Genomic DNA, 17,894 nt, shown 5'->3' with positions numbered 1-17,894 from the left:
CTTAGGAAAGTGAAATTGTGTCACTGAAGATACAAGTGTGAGGAAGTCACCATTGCTTTCTTGATATTTGTCAACCAAGGATCACAAAAGTTATATGAAGATGATGTTTTGTACATTTATGATGCTGTAGTGTTATATAGAGCTTTTTCAAACTTTTATTCTACATTTAAAGCCTATAAATTCATCTCAGTACAAACTTGTATTGTTCAAACTTATATTGTGTATTGATGTTTGTCAACACTGAATTTGTAATAGCCATAGTTAGAAAAGACAGATTATTTAACAAGTATACATTTTCTCTATGTATGTTCCTCAAAAGTTGTACATGAGCAAACAGAGGATTTCACAGCATGCATTTATAATACATCACCACCACGTTAATATGCTTAGGGTCATTTTTTTCTGTGTGTGTGGCTATCCTGGATCTTCTCAACAGAGTTGTTAAACACCTTGTGAAGATTTTTAAGTACTTAAAACAGATTAATTAAGGGGAAAAGGGGAAATTAAAAAAATATTTTATAGGCATTGCATGACACTCGCTGGATTACTACACACTTTTTAAAAAAAAAGAGAAAGGAAAAGTGAGAGTACAACAATGGCATGATGAAAACTAGCTGGTTTTTTTTGGAACACAGACTGTTGAAAAGCATGGATGGACATTTAAAAGGAAGGTCATCAATGAGCAAAGCTCTTTGCTTCTTTAGTGGATTTAAGATCAGGCCTTGGACAGGAGAAGTGTGAGTCTGGAATTGTGATACATTTTTATCAGAGTACAATACTCTGTGACCAGGTTCTTCAGTTATTCCATGCAGGGAGGGTTTAACATACCAAGTTTACATATTTGAGGATATTTTACCTTTTGCAGGATTTTGATTTTAGTAAGTGATACCACAGTGCACTGAAATCACAATACAAATACAAATTACACTTAGTAGAATATAGCAATTGACTATACAGATGAATCACAATACAAACATGATTCTTGTTACTGGTCTCTTATGATATGCTCACTGTCACAATGCTGATCATTCCCAGTCACTGAGAAGGAATGTGGACTAAAGCCAGCTCCAGCCTTACTCTCTTCAGACTTCTCTTTGTTAGTTGCTCAGCTTTGGTACTGTGTTGGGTTCAGCCACATCTTACTGCCCTGTGCTGGTTTGGCTAACGCAGGAAGACATTCACACTCATCTGCTTATGTTTTGATTAGCTGTTTGAGAACAAGCAATCACGCAACCAGCTGATCCAGGCAACTGACACAGTCATTTAACTAAAACAAAATCTGCTCTCTGGTCCCTTTTTTATTACATTCAGCTTTCTTTGCAACAGTGATGGTCAGTGGATTTTGGCTGAATTCAATGGGAAAGTGTCTGTGTAATAATGCCTAGCATGTTTTCAGATACAGGCAGAGGAGTATTTTTACATACATCAGCCTATGGAAAATTTGTGAAAATAGCCCAAATATTTTTTTTCCTGGTGAAGGTTTCTCGTACTGAAACATGTTACTTTATCTTCTGCAGAGAAGAGTCCATTGCCACAGTGGTATTTTTCTTATATACGAATCTCCAGTTCAAAACCTTTTGACCTTTCTCAAGTCGATCAGGAAGGCTCTGTTGAGATGGCTGGGGGCAGACCTTACACTTAACACTAAGATACAAAGCTATAGGACATTTATCAAAGCAGTACATCCTACTGGAAGTACACATTCCATTGGAGTATAATGTTCAAAAATATGGAAACTTTGGTAGAATTTAACTTAGTCTTTTCGTCATGCTCTCATGTTTAATAAAAGCGTTTTTCTTATATATTTGAAAAATTGTACTGTTGCAGACAGAGCTGAACTTCATTCGCTTGCATTTTGTCTATTTGCCTGGGAATGGGGCTAAGCTGTAAATTTAATAGACTTGGGGCTCGTTAGATCTTCGTTATAAAGACATTTTGTATCAAATCTCATGTAATTTTGTTACTGTAGAATTAATACACTCATAATAGAAAATATCGTACATTTCAGCTTCAATAATAAAGACGCCAGTTACATTTCGGTAAGTGAGACATAAATGCCACAGGTCAGATGCAACTGAAACAATGTTTTTTATGCCGTTGGCTTATTTTGGATAAGCCCTACAAACATTGTTGTGTATAAGGTGCAATTGTGCTTTTGGACTGAGGCATACACGTCTTCGAATTCCTCTCTCTTTCCAAAGCAAAAAAGTAAGTGATACGTAAAAGTCTCACAACATTTATAACTGGGATTTGTCAGTGGAATCTGTTTTGCTTTCCCATGGTATGAATATCTAGTCCCAAAGTAGGAGACAATTGTCCAGTGCTGCCCTTCTAGCAGCTGTCACCATGAAACGTTTAGGAATAAACATCTGCTGAAGTGTGCAGTGAACTGATGAGACTTGAGGCTGTGGAGACGGGCTTGGAATTCCTCTGTGAACAACCATTAAAATTCAAGTCCCTGGGAGGCGCTCTTTTCTTGTGGCTGGCGTGCATGCTGTCTCCATCATTAGTGTCGAACACCACTGTCATGCTGGACTCCATTCTGGACACAGCATATAGGCTACTTTGCCGGGTGGGATGAAACCGGGCTGCCTTGAGCTCTAGCTCCTCATAGCTGGACACTTCAATGAAGGGGCACCAGCGGAAAGCTCGCTTGAAGCCAGCTCGGAACCTAGGAGGAAAGATCCTTGATGAAAGCCTGTGCTTATGAGACCCAGCCACATGCCTCCATCTGAAAACATAACTGTGCTGGCAGGACACTGATTCTGCTAGTTACCCTGTCCCTAGTCCTGGATGTGGTGAAGTCAGTGGGAGTTTCCTAGACTAAAGTCTGAGTAAGGTAAAAAAAGATACTGGTAACAGCTTGTTTCAGTTTCTGATTTTCTATATGCTTTACCTGCATTTCAACATTGGTATTTCCTTGATAATGAATTTCCTGTCCTTTGCCCATGCCTAATTAAACAAACACCAACTTTCATAGAACTGTCTTCATAGAAATTGTTTTGGTTTGACCTCTGATGAAATCTGCACCTGCATTTTCATCTTCTTTCATCAAGAAACTTCATAATATTTTTTTCTGTAAAATACCATCCCAGTTTCCAGATTCCAACATTCCTTCTGTGTTTCCCTCTTAGCAGAGATGCTTATATGGGAGTGATGTAATGACTAATAATTGTTCATTTAAAATATTTAGAAAATAATTTTTAATAATTAAAGAGAATCCTAGAAAGTTGAAATTTGACTATGAGCAATGTACAAATGGGAATTTTGAGGCTTTAGTGCATCAGTGCTTGCAATATTCGTACAGTATTATTTTATTTCAATGCAGAGGCAGAGGTTTACTTAAAGACTATTGTTACTTTCTGTGTGTAGAAGTTTCATATATTAGAAAACCAATTCCCTCTATATTTATGTGTAAGTGGAAAAAGAACACCTTTTCACCTAGACCTAAAGCTTATCAGACTTTCTCCCTTGTTTTGCTTCTCTTGTTTTGTTTCAATTATCAGCTGTGTTGTTTATCCTGTCTGTAAGCTTTTTGGAGCAATGGTTCAAATACCACAGTGATGACTGCAAATAAAAATTCAGATTAAGTTTTCAGTGACAATTGACTGATCTTACAGGAGTAACTTTCTTTCCTCCTCGATTTTTTCAGTTTGCCATGGGGTTCTTGCATGATGACAGACAAGCATGTAGCTTGCTCTTCAGCATTGCTCTGTTTACATGCAGTTCACATTATGGAAAGATACTGAAAGAACCTCTGATGGCAATAGATTTAGTGAAGGGAACTGTAAAACCTAAACATGTTTAAACTGTATTACTTTTCTTGGCTCCTTCCATCCTTTTTCTAATTCAGGGCATGTTTTTTCCTCATCTTGAAAAAATGTCTCTTTATCTAGATATGTAAGTAATATCCTAATTAGCCCAGAAGATGAGGCTGGTGATAGGTGTTATAACTCTGTCTGATACTAGATCCAGCAGAGGTAACAATACTGCATGAATTGATCTGACTCCCAGCAACAAGCTCTATTTTCCTACTAAATGAAAAGGAAGCAGATGTTCCGGCTTCTTGATTTCAATATGGAACTTAATTAAAAGAAAACTGTCAACAGTATTTCATTCTTGCATTAAATTCTGAACAGTGCGACCTTTAGTGTTTCTCAAAATTATTAATTTTTCTTTGGTTGTATTCTTTAATCCAGATATTTAATTTTGCAGTGTATGACTGTCAGCGTAAGCCACATCAGAGATACTAATTTTTTATTAATAGCTTATTTTGTAACAGTGTCATAAAAAGTTTTTGAAGAAAATAGAATTGTTTTAGAAGTTTTATGGTAGTAATTGGGAAAATATGAGGTCTCATCCTACTTTGCCTTTGATTTTGCAGACACTGGAGACTGAAATTTGCTTTCTATTGAAATTACTGGGAAATATGCCATTTGAGTAAGGGTTTTTTTCTGGCATGCTAAAACTTTACCTCTTCTTTAAACAGTTATAAATTATCAAAAGGGGCAGAAGGCTGTATGAAATCAGGCATTACCTTGCCTTTTTAAAAGATCATGAACGTTAATTATCATAGGTTATCCTCATCAGGGAGGAAGACTCCAGTGTTTTTACACCAATAACATCTTGTCAGGATTTGTTCACTTCATTTTAAATTACACTGCTTTTGTCAAGTATTGCATGATCTTTAGGGGTTTTCAGAAATATTTTGCAAAATTGGTATGAAGCTTGTCAGTAATTAAACTTGACGCTGCTAATTCAAAAGAGATTTAAAATAATATTTAAGATTACTTATTACTTATTAATATGAATAGTGATTCATATTAACTGAATTTGTGAAATAATTTGTTGTTCTTGGTGATATTTGTCAAGTAATACTGGAAGAAATACTGAAGAACAGGACAGCTAGGATGATATTTGTTTAGATCCTGGTCCAACAAGCTGAAATGAAAAACATGAGTTCATTCTGCAATGCAGTAGTTTCATACTAGCAAATATCTGTGAAATCTCATCAAACTCAACAGGTGCAGTGCCTTTGAAATTCAGAGCATAATGTGTTGCTGTCAAACAGTACTGTAATTTAGGTGTTGAGTAATGAGCATATAAATATTTGTTTTATTAGCCTGTTGCACATCTCAGAGCATGGTCGAAATCTAATGGTGAGGTATACAAAACACAGTAAATCACGTTCTATATTATATCCTTCCAGCATTGCAAAACAAAATTGGGGCTACAATTAGTTAATGAACATACAGATTGCACTTTATATCACTGCTGACTGTCTTTACTTTGTTATTTTAATGTTTTGCAAGCCAAAATACATTAAAATGCTATAGATTTTTGAATTTTGCATATGGAAATAGGAAGGGGTGGGTTCAGAAAACTGAATTTTGCTCTGAAATTTAAATAGGCCAAAGTATTTACTGGAAGCACACCTTTGGGTTTTTTTGGTATTCATTTCAAGTAGAAACCCAAAGAAAGGGTTTTTGCATTTTGTTTTCTTTCCAAGTAACTGAAAACTATTCAAGTGAATATTCTTGGTCTTTTATCCCATTTAAACCATTTATATTCTCATTGAAGTTATGCACATAATTTCATAATTAGCTCTTACCTCTTATTAAGACAGCAGTAGATAATGGGATTGTACATTGTAGAGCTCATGGCAAGCCAAAAGCTGGCTAAATAGATTTGCTGAATGTATTTCCACCGATTTAAATGTTGATAGATACCAGTGACTATGAAGTAAATGTGATAGGGCAGCCAGCAGATGGCAAATGTCAGCACAACCACAATCATCATTTTTACCACCTGAAAGATAGAAGTAATAATGATATTTAGCCTTTTTTATTTGGATTAGCATTTCAACATCCATTAAAAGTGTTCTTGCAATTTATTATTAGAGTTAGTCAAAGAAAAGATGAATATGTTTTTATATGATTTCCCTTTTAATCTGACTCTCCTAATTATTTTTTTCTTGGCTGGAGATCCTGTTTTTCCTAAGAAAAAATAACGTGAACATCTTCGCTAATTTTATTTGTATTGATTCTTACAAGTAATATATTTGCTACCTATATTTGGCTATCTAAAATATCACTTTCTTTCTGTACATCTAATCATGGAATAAGTTTACAGGGTGTTTTATTTGGACACCTTGTTTTGGCCTTTATTGACCCTGACATCTTTTGCTGTTGTGGTCAGCAAGTATATTTCTTGTCCCCAATTATGAGATATGATTTGAGTAACACTAGGTTGTAGGAAATGAGCAACTGCAGTATCCTGTCTAATTTCAGAAGCTAACAATTCCCCTGACTGGTGATCCTAATTTGTTGTTTTCTGCAGTCATCATAACATCTGTTAGCTACGATAGTTTCCATTACGCACAAATGAAGACAAGCTCTGCTTTGTGCAGGAAACACATGAAGAAAACTTGCAAGTCATGTAAAATTTTCTATCCTGTCTTTCTCTCTTCAGCTGTGTCAAGTACTAGCACAGCTACCATTTTCAGCACAGTATGTCACACATTTACGCCACAGGTTTTCTTTTTGTGGCTAAAATGAAACCAGACATGCTGGATCTGTGCTGGGAGGTCTCTTGTTCATTTTTATTGTGAATACTGAGGAATAACAGGGATCCCTATGAACAGTTTCTTTATTTTCTCTGTAAAAAATGCTATTTCCTACTGTTTCTAGTTTTACCAGAGGGAAAAAACCAAAAAGCTAAAATTTCCCATACTTACATATCTTTGGTTAATCTTTTTATAACATTTCAACAGACATAATTACATCATTTTACATATAAATGTTATGGTGCCCTCCTTAACTCATATTACACCTTCCTATAAGAAAAATAAAGCAATTTTTCATTTACTATCTGGCCCCAGTTAACATCTTTCCTGCTGGCTGGGACTGTACTGTACAAGATTTTTCTTATAGGAATACTTATTATTGCTAATATATCTATTGATCATCACTACCATGTACAAAAGGGGCATCTGACCCCACATACAACATCATTAATATTTGGTTCTTCTAAAGCACTTTTCATCAGTTAACTGGAAATCATTGCAGAAGGAAGATTGGTATTATTATAAAAGAAGGCAACACACTAAAACATAGTTTCACTTTCACCTTTGGTAAGTGTATATCTGTGTGTCTATATGTAGGCATAAATAGAAGTTTATGGGACTGTATATGCAATTTTTTGGGGTGAGGGGAAGAGGTTGTGACTGTATATGAACAGACATTTCTGGACGAAACCATGTATTAAAATGAAACCATAAAAATATGTTGTCGAATCACAGTCTATCATTAAATGACATCTCTTTTTCACTGGTTTGGACATAACTTCCACTATTCTTCTGCTGCGTATTTACACTTGTGCCTTGCACACATTTTACAGGTAGAAGACTTAACTCCATAGTTTTACTACAATACTTAACTTCTGTGTCCATCGATTTATAGGTGCACTTTGCTTGTTGCTGTTTTTACAGATATACCAGGAATGATAAGTATTGCCTCAACATTGTTCAGGACTTCAGTAATTCCAGAACATTTGAGAGCCTACTTACTTACCTCGTTATTTAATTAGCAAATCTGGCAGTACCAGCTGTCCATGTGAAATTATTCCTAGAATTATTCATAATTGGAATATCATAGGTACTGAATGAAAGGATTTTTGTCTCCAAATTTTCAAAGTATAGATGGGGAAATCTGTATTTACACTGAACATTTCATCTGTGCAGTGCTTGAGAACCAAAACAGTAGAGCTTCCCAGCAAATAATGTAGCTTAATCCTGTTGAACACCGTGTCACTCATGCCCCAGAGAGGTTAGAAATCACAGTAAGCATGTAGGTTGCCAGTTTGTTAACAACATTTTCCAAAAGAAGGTTGGTTGTCTTTTTTCTAACATCCAAATTCTTATTGGCTAGTTTTCCATGTTATATTGAAGGGCAAGGCAAGCAGTACTTCAAGAGTAACTTAAAGTTCTCCTAAAGCTAATAACCTCCACAACCTGCACAAAAAATTGCATTTTGATTTCAACTGCTGCAAAAATTAACCCCAAATGAATGAAATTTTGTGTTAAATTACTACTAAATGTAGTATTTCAGGTTTTCTTCAAGGAACCAGAAATCCCAAAATAACTTTTTACACTACTGGGGAAATCCATTTTTTTTTGTCACAATTTTAGGTAATTTGATTTTAGTTTTAAATATTTTAACTTTTTTTAAGTTTTGAAATGCAAAATACCAAATCACCCCCAGAAGATTACATCTTTTCCTGCAAGATTACTGTTTTGTTTAAAACAAAACACTAATCTTTAAAAACAGTGAGATTAGTGTAAGATTTTCTTGTTGCTATTTCTGTCTGGAAATTCATGATTAAATATTAAGTCATCATCATCCTGAAAGCAGAAATTTCTGAAGCAAATAGTTACACTAGACTCCAAGCAAAAGATGACTTCAGATGGCCATTAGTGTTTGATTTAATTTCTGAAGTAACAAGTAGCTTGAATGACAGATGGTGAAGCACATTACTTCTTAATCATTCAGCTTTGCAGCTGTTTTTCATAAATATCAAAAATATCTAAAATTTACAGTATCATTTTTCTCTCAGGTAAGGATGTATAAGTCTGCATTCCACTGTTGTGAATGGTAATATACTGATAAATGTATGTTTAAGGGGAGATGTAAGATGGGGTTTAATGTGTAAAATGCTTTTTCTTGGAACAAAAAAGTGTGAATTTTTCCAGTAAAAAGGGACATTTAAAAAAAGTCAAAGTTAAGTTGTCATTCTTTTGAATATTCATGTAGTACAATGCACTCTGACGTATTTCCTTAGGAGAAGATAAGCGAGATGTTGCAAGTCTGTGTAGCTTAAAATTGTTTGAAACAGGGCGATTAGAGTTAAATTTGAAGTTAAATGCACAAGTTATGAGAGGAATCAAAAAGCCCCAATCTGTTCTCATTTCCTCATCTAAGGATGACTATGTATTGGCAGAAATGAAGGAAAAAAATAATAAGAGGAAGCTGAAAAGGAGGGAGTTTATTCCCAATTTCCTTTTCTCTTTCAGAGACAGGCACACACACTGTTCAAGGCCATACCTTGCAGTTTATGGCTGCAGTTCTTGTCCGTAACCTTGGTCTTTGCAGTATTGTTTCATTTCTTGATTATATCAGGAACTATGAACAGAAAGTGATGTCAAGGTCTATAAACCCAGGGCACCTTGAATTTCTTTGGTATAAATCCTGAATAACTCAGTTTGGGCATAGGGAAAAGAAGTGAAACAGGCTAAGTATGAATTTGCCACAAAAACCTGCTTGTCTTTTTGCAGTATATTGTGATGCTTCACTAAAAAGCCTCCAGTGGCACTTCTCAGGTTCGACTGCAGAGTATAAAAGGCAGCTTCAGTGTTGGGGCTGCTTTTTGAATATTTAAACCTGTGGCTCCGAAAAAAAAAATGTCCTTTTTAATAGGCCTGTTCTGCCTTACTTTTTTGAGATATTACCGTTTTTCAATTACTTTCCCCTCTGTTCTGTGTCCCATAGAATTCGTTAATAAGGGATTGCTTCTTGTGCATTAAGAAACATTTGTAAAGTAAGCAAAGAAGAAAACTACTGAATTCACTTGATTAGCTTCAAGTATAGCTGTTCCTACCATCATTTCACTACACAGCTTTCCAAGATATGAATTGCAGTGAAAATCATCAACCTGTGTCCCAGTGGCACCATTTTCTCCTGGTGTTCTGTTCAATCTCCCTTTGTGGGCAGCATAGCTGGAGGAAAGAGGGCAGTACTTCTGTTAAAATAAATTGTACTGAGTCTCTCAGTTGTGCAACCTTTATATAAGTCTTGAGGCTATATTTGTAATAAGATGGAAAATCAGAGTATTTATTTTATATATTGATTTTCATCAACGTGTTCTGCTGCCTATGTCTAAGAAAAACTATGTCTAGAAAAAAAGCATTAATGTATGTACTTTGTAGTCTTGTCCATTCCTTTAAATCTTTCCTGTCCAAGTAAAGAAGCATTCTTTCATTAATGAATGGTATGTAATGAAAAAAAAATTTAAAAGAGCAAAACAGATGTAAGTACATTGGAATTGGAGTTTGAAGGTTTGCTTTTGCTGTGAAAAATTAGAAGCAGTAGAAGTGAAAAGGATCTAACAGATTCTGCTACACTCTGAAAAAGCAACAAATACATTTTTTTTCCATCCTGTTTTTATTTTGAATGAAGAATAGCTAGAAAAAGAGTCTGATTTAGATGTAGCATTGAGAGCAGCTCTTGAAAGATCAGGAATAAAATATATTTTTCTGAGAGACTCAGTTGCTTCTTGAGTAACATAGCAATTCACATTCCAAGGCACTGATTTATCATCAATAGCTAAGACTTGGGCTACACAATCGTTTCCTTTTCAGTCTTCTCTGCAGCATCTTATTGCCTTTCTGAGTCATCTTTGGTAGTGCCGCTTCTACAAGGTCAGTAATTTATCTTCTGATTTCACTTGCACAGATATCACACAGTACAACTTCATTAGTTTCAGAACTTTTACTCCTAGGTGTTATGCATACGTAAATGAGAACTAAATCATTTAAGAACTCATGCAGTGTAATAATGTCTTTGTTAACCCACTCATGAATATTATTTGTTCATGAATACGACTTAAACACAGTTCACAGATATACTCTGGGACTCATAACATGTTCCTCTTTCTGCTCTGTGCTCTTTTGGGAGAAGTAAAATACCAAACTAAAATTACAGAAGGTGTTTCTCCTGACGTGTAAATTCACTTCCCAGTCCTGGGGACATACATGGCACTTGTGCACTAAGCACCAGAGAGAAGGGAACACCAATATGCCTTTGCTTCTCCACAGTGCTTATTTGGAGTAAATTTTCTATCTTTTGCAAGCAGATTGGGATGCAAATATGACTCTGCTGGCATTTTTACAGAGATAGGACTGATTTCTGAGATACTTTGACAAGCTCAGGGATTTTCTGTTCTCTCTTAGCCCATAGAAAAGACATATTCTTAGTAGCTGAAGGAGATGCACATTAGGGAGGAGAAAGAATGGGAGAACTTGAAAGTCTTTCAGTCAGGTAAGTTCCTTGTCAATTCAAATTCTCAAAATAGTTTTATTCTTCTGACTTATGCTTTCCATCTGTTTTTCTCAGTTGTTGAAATAAAGAAACTACTTTTCATTTCAGTTTACATAATCCCCTATTGCAGACAGAATTCACAATCACTTGTTATTTCAACTGTAAAGTTCAAAAAAGATGCTATGTTCTAGTATGAAGTAGCTTTGAATCAGATTACTGTCTTACAAATGCTAAAATGTGGGGTCCCCCCCAAATCAAAGCAATTCTGACATTTTTTATGAATAACCTTAACCACTACAGTTTTTAAATTATGTTTTCCCAAAGTTGCATAGAACACAGGTTTGGCAGTGACTTTGAGATTCTCTCAACATGTCAAGAAATATCTGTCCCATTGCAGAAAATGGGTAATTTTTTTCTCAGAGTTTTATTTTCGTTGAGAATACATGATTTTTACAAGCATTTGATAGGGGATGAGGAGGAAAACTTTCAACAAGTCTTATGTTACTTTATCTGAAAAGAGATGTCTCAATTCCTCATGAGAGATTGTTGGATATTAGGCAATATGTTGATGTCTGCTGCTCAGACTAAGAGCTTTTTTCTGTAAGTCAGAGAACAAGTAAAGGTAGATGGCCTTGTATCATTGGCTTGGTCTTCAGAATTAAGTTGCATAAACTTCTAATGTTCTTTAGAAAGCGACTCTGAGTGGCTGTTGTGGGATTGGCATTAGTGGACATGGTTTTCCACCTGAGATCTAGTTCTGAAAAAAAAATGAAAAAGCCGATCTAGTGCTTTTATATTTAGAATTCACACCATCACTTATTTCACAGTACTTTGCTTCCTGACCTGGAATGAGTGATGGAGCACACTTCACTTCCATGCTCCAACCAAATATGAGATTTGGTGTGGAGGAAACAAAACAATCATACCTTCTTTTGTTTACCAATAGGTATAGTTAATTCTGAAGTCCACTTTCTGACACAGTTCTGAAAATGCTGTGGGACCTTTAATCCTCATTGAAGGCTCTCCTAGAGTCTGGCCAGTGTTTTAAGACTCCATCTGAGGGAATGGCACTAGTGAATGCTTTCTTTCGGAAACCAGATCTTATGTGTTTGACAGTGCAATAAACAATTAAGGCTATGATGAATTATGCCAGTGAATTATGCAAAAGTTCCATACCATCCTACACGTGCTTTACTTTATATGGGCTCCTAATAATGGGAACTGTCCTCCTGAACCTTAAATGAGATGACTACCTTTGGTTATCTTCCAAATAGGATCACAGGCTCTTATTTCTATATAATCTATATGGAAAGACTACAGTATTTTTGGATTGTTTTATTTTCAACTTATTCACCTAGGGGAATTAAATCAAGGATTTATATAATTAGAAACCATTTGAATGTTTACTATATCTCTCTATAATTTTGGCACAAGGACATCATGGGAAGGAATGAAGATTATTTAATACATTGATTGAAAAACCTCTTTCTTCTCTTTTCTGTTGATAGGAATAAAACTATTAATTATTCCTAGAATGTACTTGTTTAAAATGCATGGCAAAATTCTGTTGAAAAAAGCACAGTTAAGCTATTTTTTATTGTCTTTGTAATTATGCATTTGCAGTGGAAGTAGCATCTTCCTTTTTAAAGGTTGAATAAAAAGTTTTTTTTACCACCTAAGAAAAAAAAAGTTAAAAAAAATTAATATTGTCACCCAATCTATTTTCATTTAAATTGAGTTCAAAGAAAACTGTTGACGTCAGTGATGTTGAGGTTTATATTTTGCATTTGATATGCCTAGTTTACTTTTGTTATTCCACAACTGACTGTAAAAGGTTATGAATTTATTAGGAGAAGTAGACTTGTAACTCACAGAACATTTTGGAAATATTTAGTCAATAAAAGGTATATGCGCTAGTCAATTTTAGCTAAAAAGTATCAGGAGTGTCATTGTCCTGGCAGCATCTGCTATTTCTGCTTTTGTGCAGACACTTTACCATTGCTTCAAGTATTAAAGTATCCACATGACTTGGCCATAATAATCAACACACTGGTTGTTACTGCAGTGGTTTGATACTCCTGTGGAATAAGATAGAAGCTGCCCCATGCCAGGGTGGCTGAAACTGTTTCCTAGCAAACCTGCTCTAAAACCTGGAGAAATCAGGAACTATTCTATTCATCCCAGAAAATGAGTAATGAAATAAAGGTGCTTTGAATAGGTTATTTACAGTGTTGCAGTACAGAAACTTCTAAAGTATTAAGCACTTGAGTTAAAGGAATGAATTTGTTAGGTGAGGGTATTAATAGACATAATACAGACAATCCTCTGTGTGTTGGTGGTAATTTTCATCTGCTTCTGAGAAAAGCACATTTGGAATATTGCAGGTTCTCTGTGGTTCAGCTCCTGTCACCATTTGTGATGTCTCTGGGTTGTTTCCCCTGGTTTCCTCTTTGTAAGTTTATGCCGTAGCAGGAGGTAAATGTGGTCTCTCACACTACATCTTAAGGCAGTAGTCACACGGACTTCTGGTTTAACTCAGGAAAAAAAACTGCACTGAAGTTATGTTTTGCTTTTACCTGTAATGAATGTAAAAATCTGTAAGTGCAATACTGGAACTGCAGTTCTGTTCTGCTGAATATATAGGTCTTGGCTCTGCAGTCCTCCAAAATGACAGATCTGCATCAGCTTTCCTGGGGTTTTCACCACACAGATACTGGACACTATTCCAGAAAGCTCAACAGACTCAAAACTCATGCTGAAATTAATTTTTTCTTGACTTCCCTACAGGGACTCAATGAGGAAGGGGCTTCTTATGTGCTCTCTCTTATCTGTGTATGTGTGCATATTTATTTATTTATTTATTTATGGACCCATACACACACAGGACTATTAATTTGGTCATAATTTAGGATACATAATGGGATAACTTTGCCAACAGATGGATGAGATAACAAAAGACCTTTTGAAGTTTCCAAAGTTTATTTGTATGCTGGTGAAAAAATATGCATGCAACTTAAAGAACACACTTTCTCCTGAATGTGGGATTTTAAGGTTGTCTGCATGGAGGATCAGGTCCCAAACTTGTTCTACACAGAGAAAGTGAAGTCTGTCTTAAAAAACCCCAACTCCATAGTTTTAAACATGGAGATCATAATCTCCATGCTGAACATGTAAATTTTGAAAAAGAAACATTTGGTTTTCATTTGTCTTTCTGGTAGGTATCTTGGTTTTATTATTTTAACATGTATAGTTCAATTCAGCAATGCATTTGAAAACACATTAAGTTCACTAATATTGGAGTGAAACATTGTTAATTCCATTCTTAAAAATATGAGGCATTACTAAACAGAAATTTTTGCCCTATGACTGTGCCTAGACTTAATATTTCACATCAATTTTCTGCTGCAAGTGGTCAGAAATATAGAAATACCAAGGAGAAACATCACAGAAATTCTAAGTGCACAATTCTGAGCCTAATCATTGACCATGCAGAACCAATTTCTTAAATCTGCCCCTGACCTGGAGTTGCTGCCAGCTGTTCAATAAAAAAATTTTAACCGGAAAACTTGCATCAGTCTGTCAGTAAATACTTAAACTGCCAAGGTTTATGCACAGTATAAAGCCCTGTTTAGAATTTACTGTGTTTTACTCCCCTGTGGTTGCTGCTTGAAGCATGGATGATAAATGTGGAGTGATGTGTTCACAGTTCATAGCTGAGGTTTAGGAAAATTTGGGACAGTGAATGGAAGACACCATTGTTGCTGAGAATGCTGTAGCTATTCGGTAGATAGAGACAGAGCAGGGCAGCTTCCAGTAATTTTGTTAGATTTCACTGTGTTAATCCTGCTCAAAAATGATCAGGAGGTCTGACTTTATTTTTACTTCAGTAGGGCAACTTGTTCAAAATGTGGGAAATTATTATAAAGAGAACAAATTCATGGGGGAAGAAATCCTAAAGAGGAGAACAGATGAAGCCCGGGTTTTGTGGTTTTTTTTCCCCTGAAATTCTAAGCCGACAAAATAGATCTTTAAAAAATATTTTGGATTTAACACGCAATGATAAGAATCCCCCAGTATCTCATGTCCCAGACTTCTGAGGCAACTTCTATGCATGGGAAAAATAAGACTATGAAATGAAAATTATGATACACAACATTAAAAATTACTTTGATTATTCTCTACCTTTTCAGTAGGTTTTTGGTACATATACTCGGGAATGGAAAGGGTTTAACAGAACTTTTTAAAACTTAAACCAAACTTTTCTCAGTTTTTTTGTTATGCTTCCTTGTCCATCTGGAAAAAAGCCTCTCTGTGTGTATGTATTTAGGGAGGGGGTCATACATTGTAATTAATGTGTTGTTTGTGCAAGAATTTAATTATTGGTAAATAAAAATATCCAAATCAGGCTTTCCTGTCAATACTTTATATTCTTGCTGAGATTTTTAATAACTATGGGAATGTATTACTGATCAAAATGGAAAAGATACCTTCTTCTGCTAGTATTTTCAGCAGACAGATATTCATATGATATTCTGACCCTCATTACCCTTTTGAAGCTTTAGTTAAGCTTATGAGAAAATAGGTAAAAAACCCCCAACCTATTCTGCAAACTATTAGCTGTAATAGCAATTACTCGCAAGCAGTGACTTTGACTGTTGTGTTAATACCAATCTGGTGAGTCTGGCAGGGTACGGGACAACTGCTCAAAATGTTAGTGGAACACTTACATTTGCAGTCTGGTCCAATAACCTCTTTCATGACCAGTGCTCACGCACGCAGAGCCACAGAGAAGAACAGCAGACAGGATAACCACCTTGTAGAAAGCATGCTAAAAAGTATGCCACGTCCCCTTGTGTAACTGCATCTACAGTGTTACAAAACCAGCTTTAGGCTTGTGTAACAGTTTGTGAAGTCAGGCTCTAGCTTTACTAGGGTTGGTTTGCATTTGCCATATTAGCAAAGCTATTTCATACATCCCATAAATTGTTAGAGTTAAGGATATCATAGTGAGATGTGCCCTGAAGCAGAATAAGAGGAAACCTATCTTTAGTTATTTATTTTTGTAAGTAATTTTACCTGTTGCATTTCACTGCTGAGCATGATTTGGGAACCGCTTTGCACCGGAAAGATAGTGGAGAGAAAAATTTTTTTTGTTAGAAAGTATTCAATACTAATAATATTAATATTTAATTAGTATATTATTAGCATACTAATAATATAAATATTAAATCCCTCCAAACCAGGATATATTCTCTAAATGTCAGCCTTGAGATCAGCCTCAATTAATGTGTTTACTGAGGAGTTTAGTACAGCAAAATAAGAGCATGCCAAATAAGTTTGGTGAAGAGACACTTCTGAGCAGCTTTGCTGCTACAGAAGTGAGTCAGAGGAAGAACTTGGATGTTGACGAACTGCAGAAGCAGAAATGTCACTTCACAGTGCTAGTCATATACTTCATATGGTACCAGTAGTGATTATGTCTCTAAGGGAGTCGTGGCACTGACAGATATCACAGAGCAGATAGAAACTGCTAGATTGGTACAGTGCTAGTTTTAAGGATCATTTTACACTGTTCTTCCATAGGTAGGATCGTACTTGGAAAATTTCTGAGATTTGCTGAATTAGAACTAATAAAATTTTCTACTGTGAGTAGTGGAATGAACTGTTGTGAGCAAATGAGGGGGAGATATATGTTATTGATTCATTATAGCACAACCATGTCATCAGTTTATGAAACAAAAAATGAGATTTTTAGGATGTTCCAGATGACACATTCTCCGTGGAGAACAGAAAAGTGTTATTACCCCTGTCCGGGACAATAGTGGCAGTACATTGCTGGCATTCCTTGTCTGGTTTTGGTCACTTGTTGAATACAGATGTTGGTATATAAAAGAAGACCACAGACACTTGTTTCATTTATGTAATGAATGTGAATAAAGGCTGAGAGAGGAAATAGATATAATAACATCTGTAGAGGTGGCACCATTGAGGTTAATAATTAGTAATTAATTAGGCTGACTCGGGACCCCTGGTGGCCTAGTGGTTAGCATGCGGGACTCTCACCGCTGCAACCCAGGTTCAATTCCCAGTCCCCTGGGCAGATGGAGCTCGTCAGCCCTGTGAGGCCATCCATCTATGAGAAGGTCACTCTAAACAAACCTACGTCCTGAGGACCTCACTGCCATTGTCCAAGCTTGCTTGGCCCCGGCAGATGAACCTTAGGATTAAAGGGTGGGCTCAGTTCAGCGCAGGCTGTGTCTCACCTAAAAAATCCATTGCGCAGGCTGGAAAGGTAAAAGACCTTTCCCAAAATCTTCGTTCGCGAAGACTGGCCATTATTATTAGGCTGACTGAAAATAATGGCATAAATAGAGCTATCTGTAAAGAAATTTAGCCTGGAAGCTGGAACTCTAGGATTGGTGAGATTTTTTAGAACACTTTTCATTAGATAGAGCAATCCAGAAGGCAAAATGGTTTAAATATGGAGGTTTAAGATTATATCAGAGGAATTCTGCTAGGGCTGCCTGTAGTGACAGAACCCGAGGCTGGATCCTGTCCTGTTTTCATTTAACATTTTAATATCGAAAGAGATAAACTGACACTCAAGGACTAAGCAGAGAAAGTACTGGACACAGTTCAACATCTTACGGCATCTGGCAAACAAGGGATGAGTTTGCTTTCAGAAGAGCCTTTAAAAGCATCTGAGAATTCTTTCTTCCTGGGTTGTTTTTAATTTACTTTAAGCAAGATATGTGACAAAAGCACAGATAAAACTGATCTTTAAAACTTGCCATGTCTCAT

At 35.8% G+C, this 17,894-nt stretch overlaps 1 protein-coding gene across 1 annotated transcript in view; it reads right to left on the bottom strand.

Moving 5' to 3' along the window:
- Window positions 1-1,821: 1,821 nt before the first annotated feature.
- Window positions 1,822-17,894, bottom strand: part of TACR3 (tachykinin receptor 3) — a 35,129-nt gene continuing 19,056 nt past the window's right edge. Inside the window, exons 4-5 of the mRNA XM_027677174.1 lie at window positions 5,612-5,808; window positions 1,822-2,671 (exon numbers count right to left, since the gene is read on the bottom strand). Coding sequence (XP_027532975.1) covers window positions 2,356-2,671; window positions 5,612-5,808 — 513 coding nt within the window. The 3' untranslated portion in view covers window positions 1,822-2,355. The remainder of the gene's footprint in view (window positions 2,672-5,611; window positions 5,809-17,894) is intronic.

The sequence above is a fragment of the Neopelma chrysocephalum genome, unplaced genomic scaffold (assembly GCF_003984885.1).
Source record: "Neopelma chrysocephalum unplaced genomic scaffold, ASM398488v2 Primary Assembly neopelma1_42b, whole genome shotgun sequence".
Taxonomy (NCBI): domain Eukaryota; kingdom Metazoa; phylum Chordata; class Aves; order Passeriformes; family Pipridae; genus Neopelma; species Neopelma chrysocephalum.
This window is presented reverse-complemented; position numbering and strand designations above follow the sequence as displayed.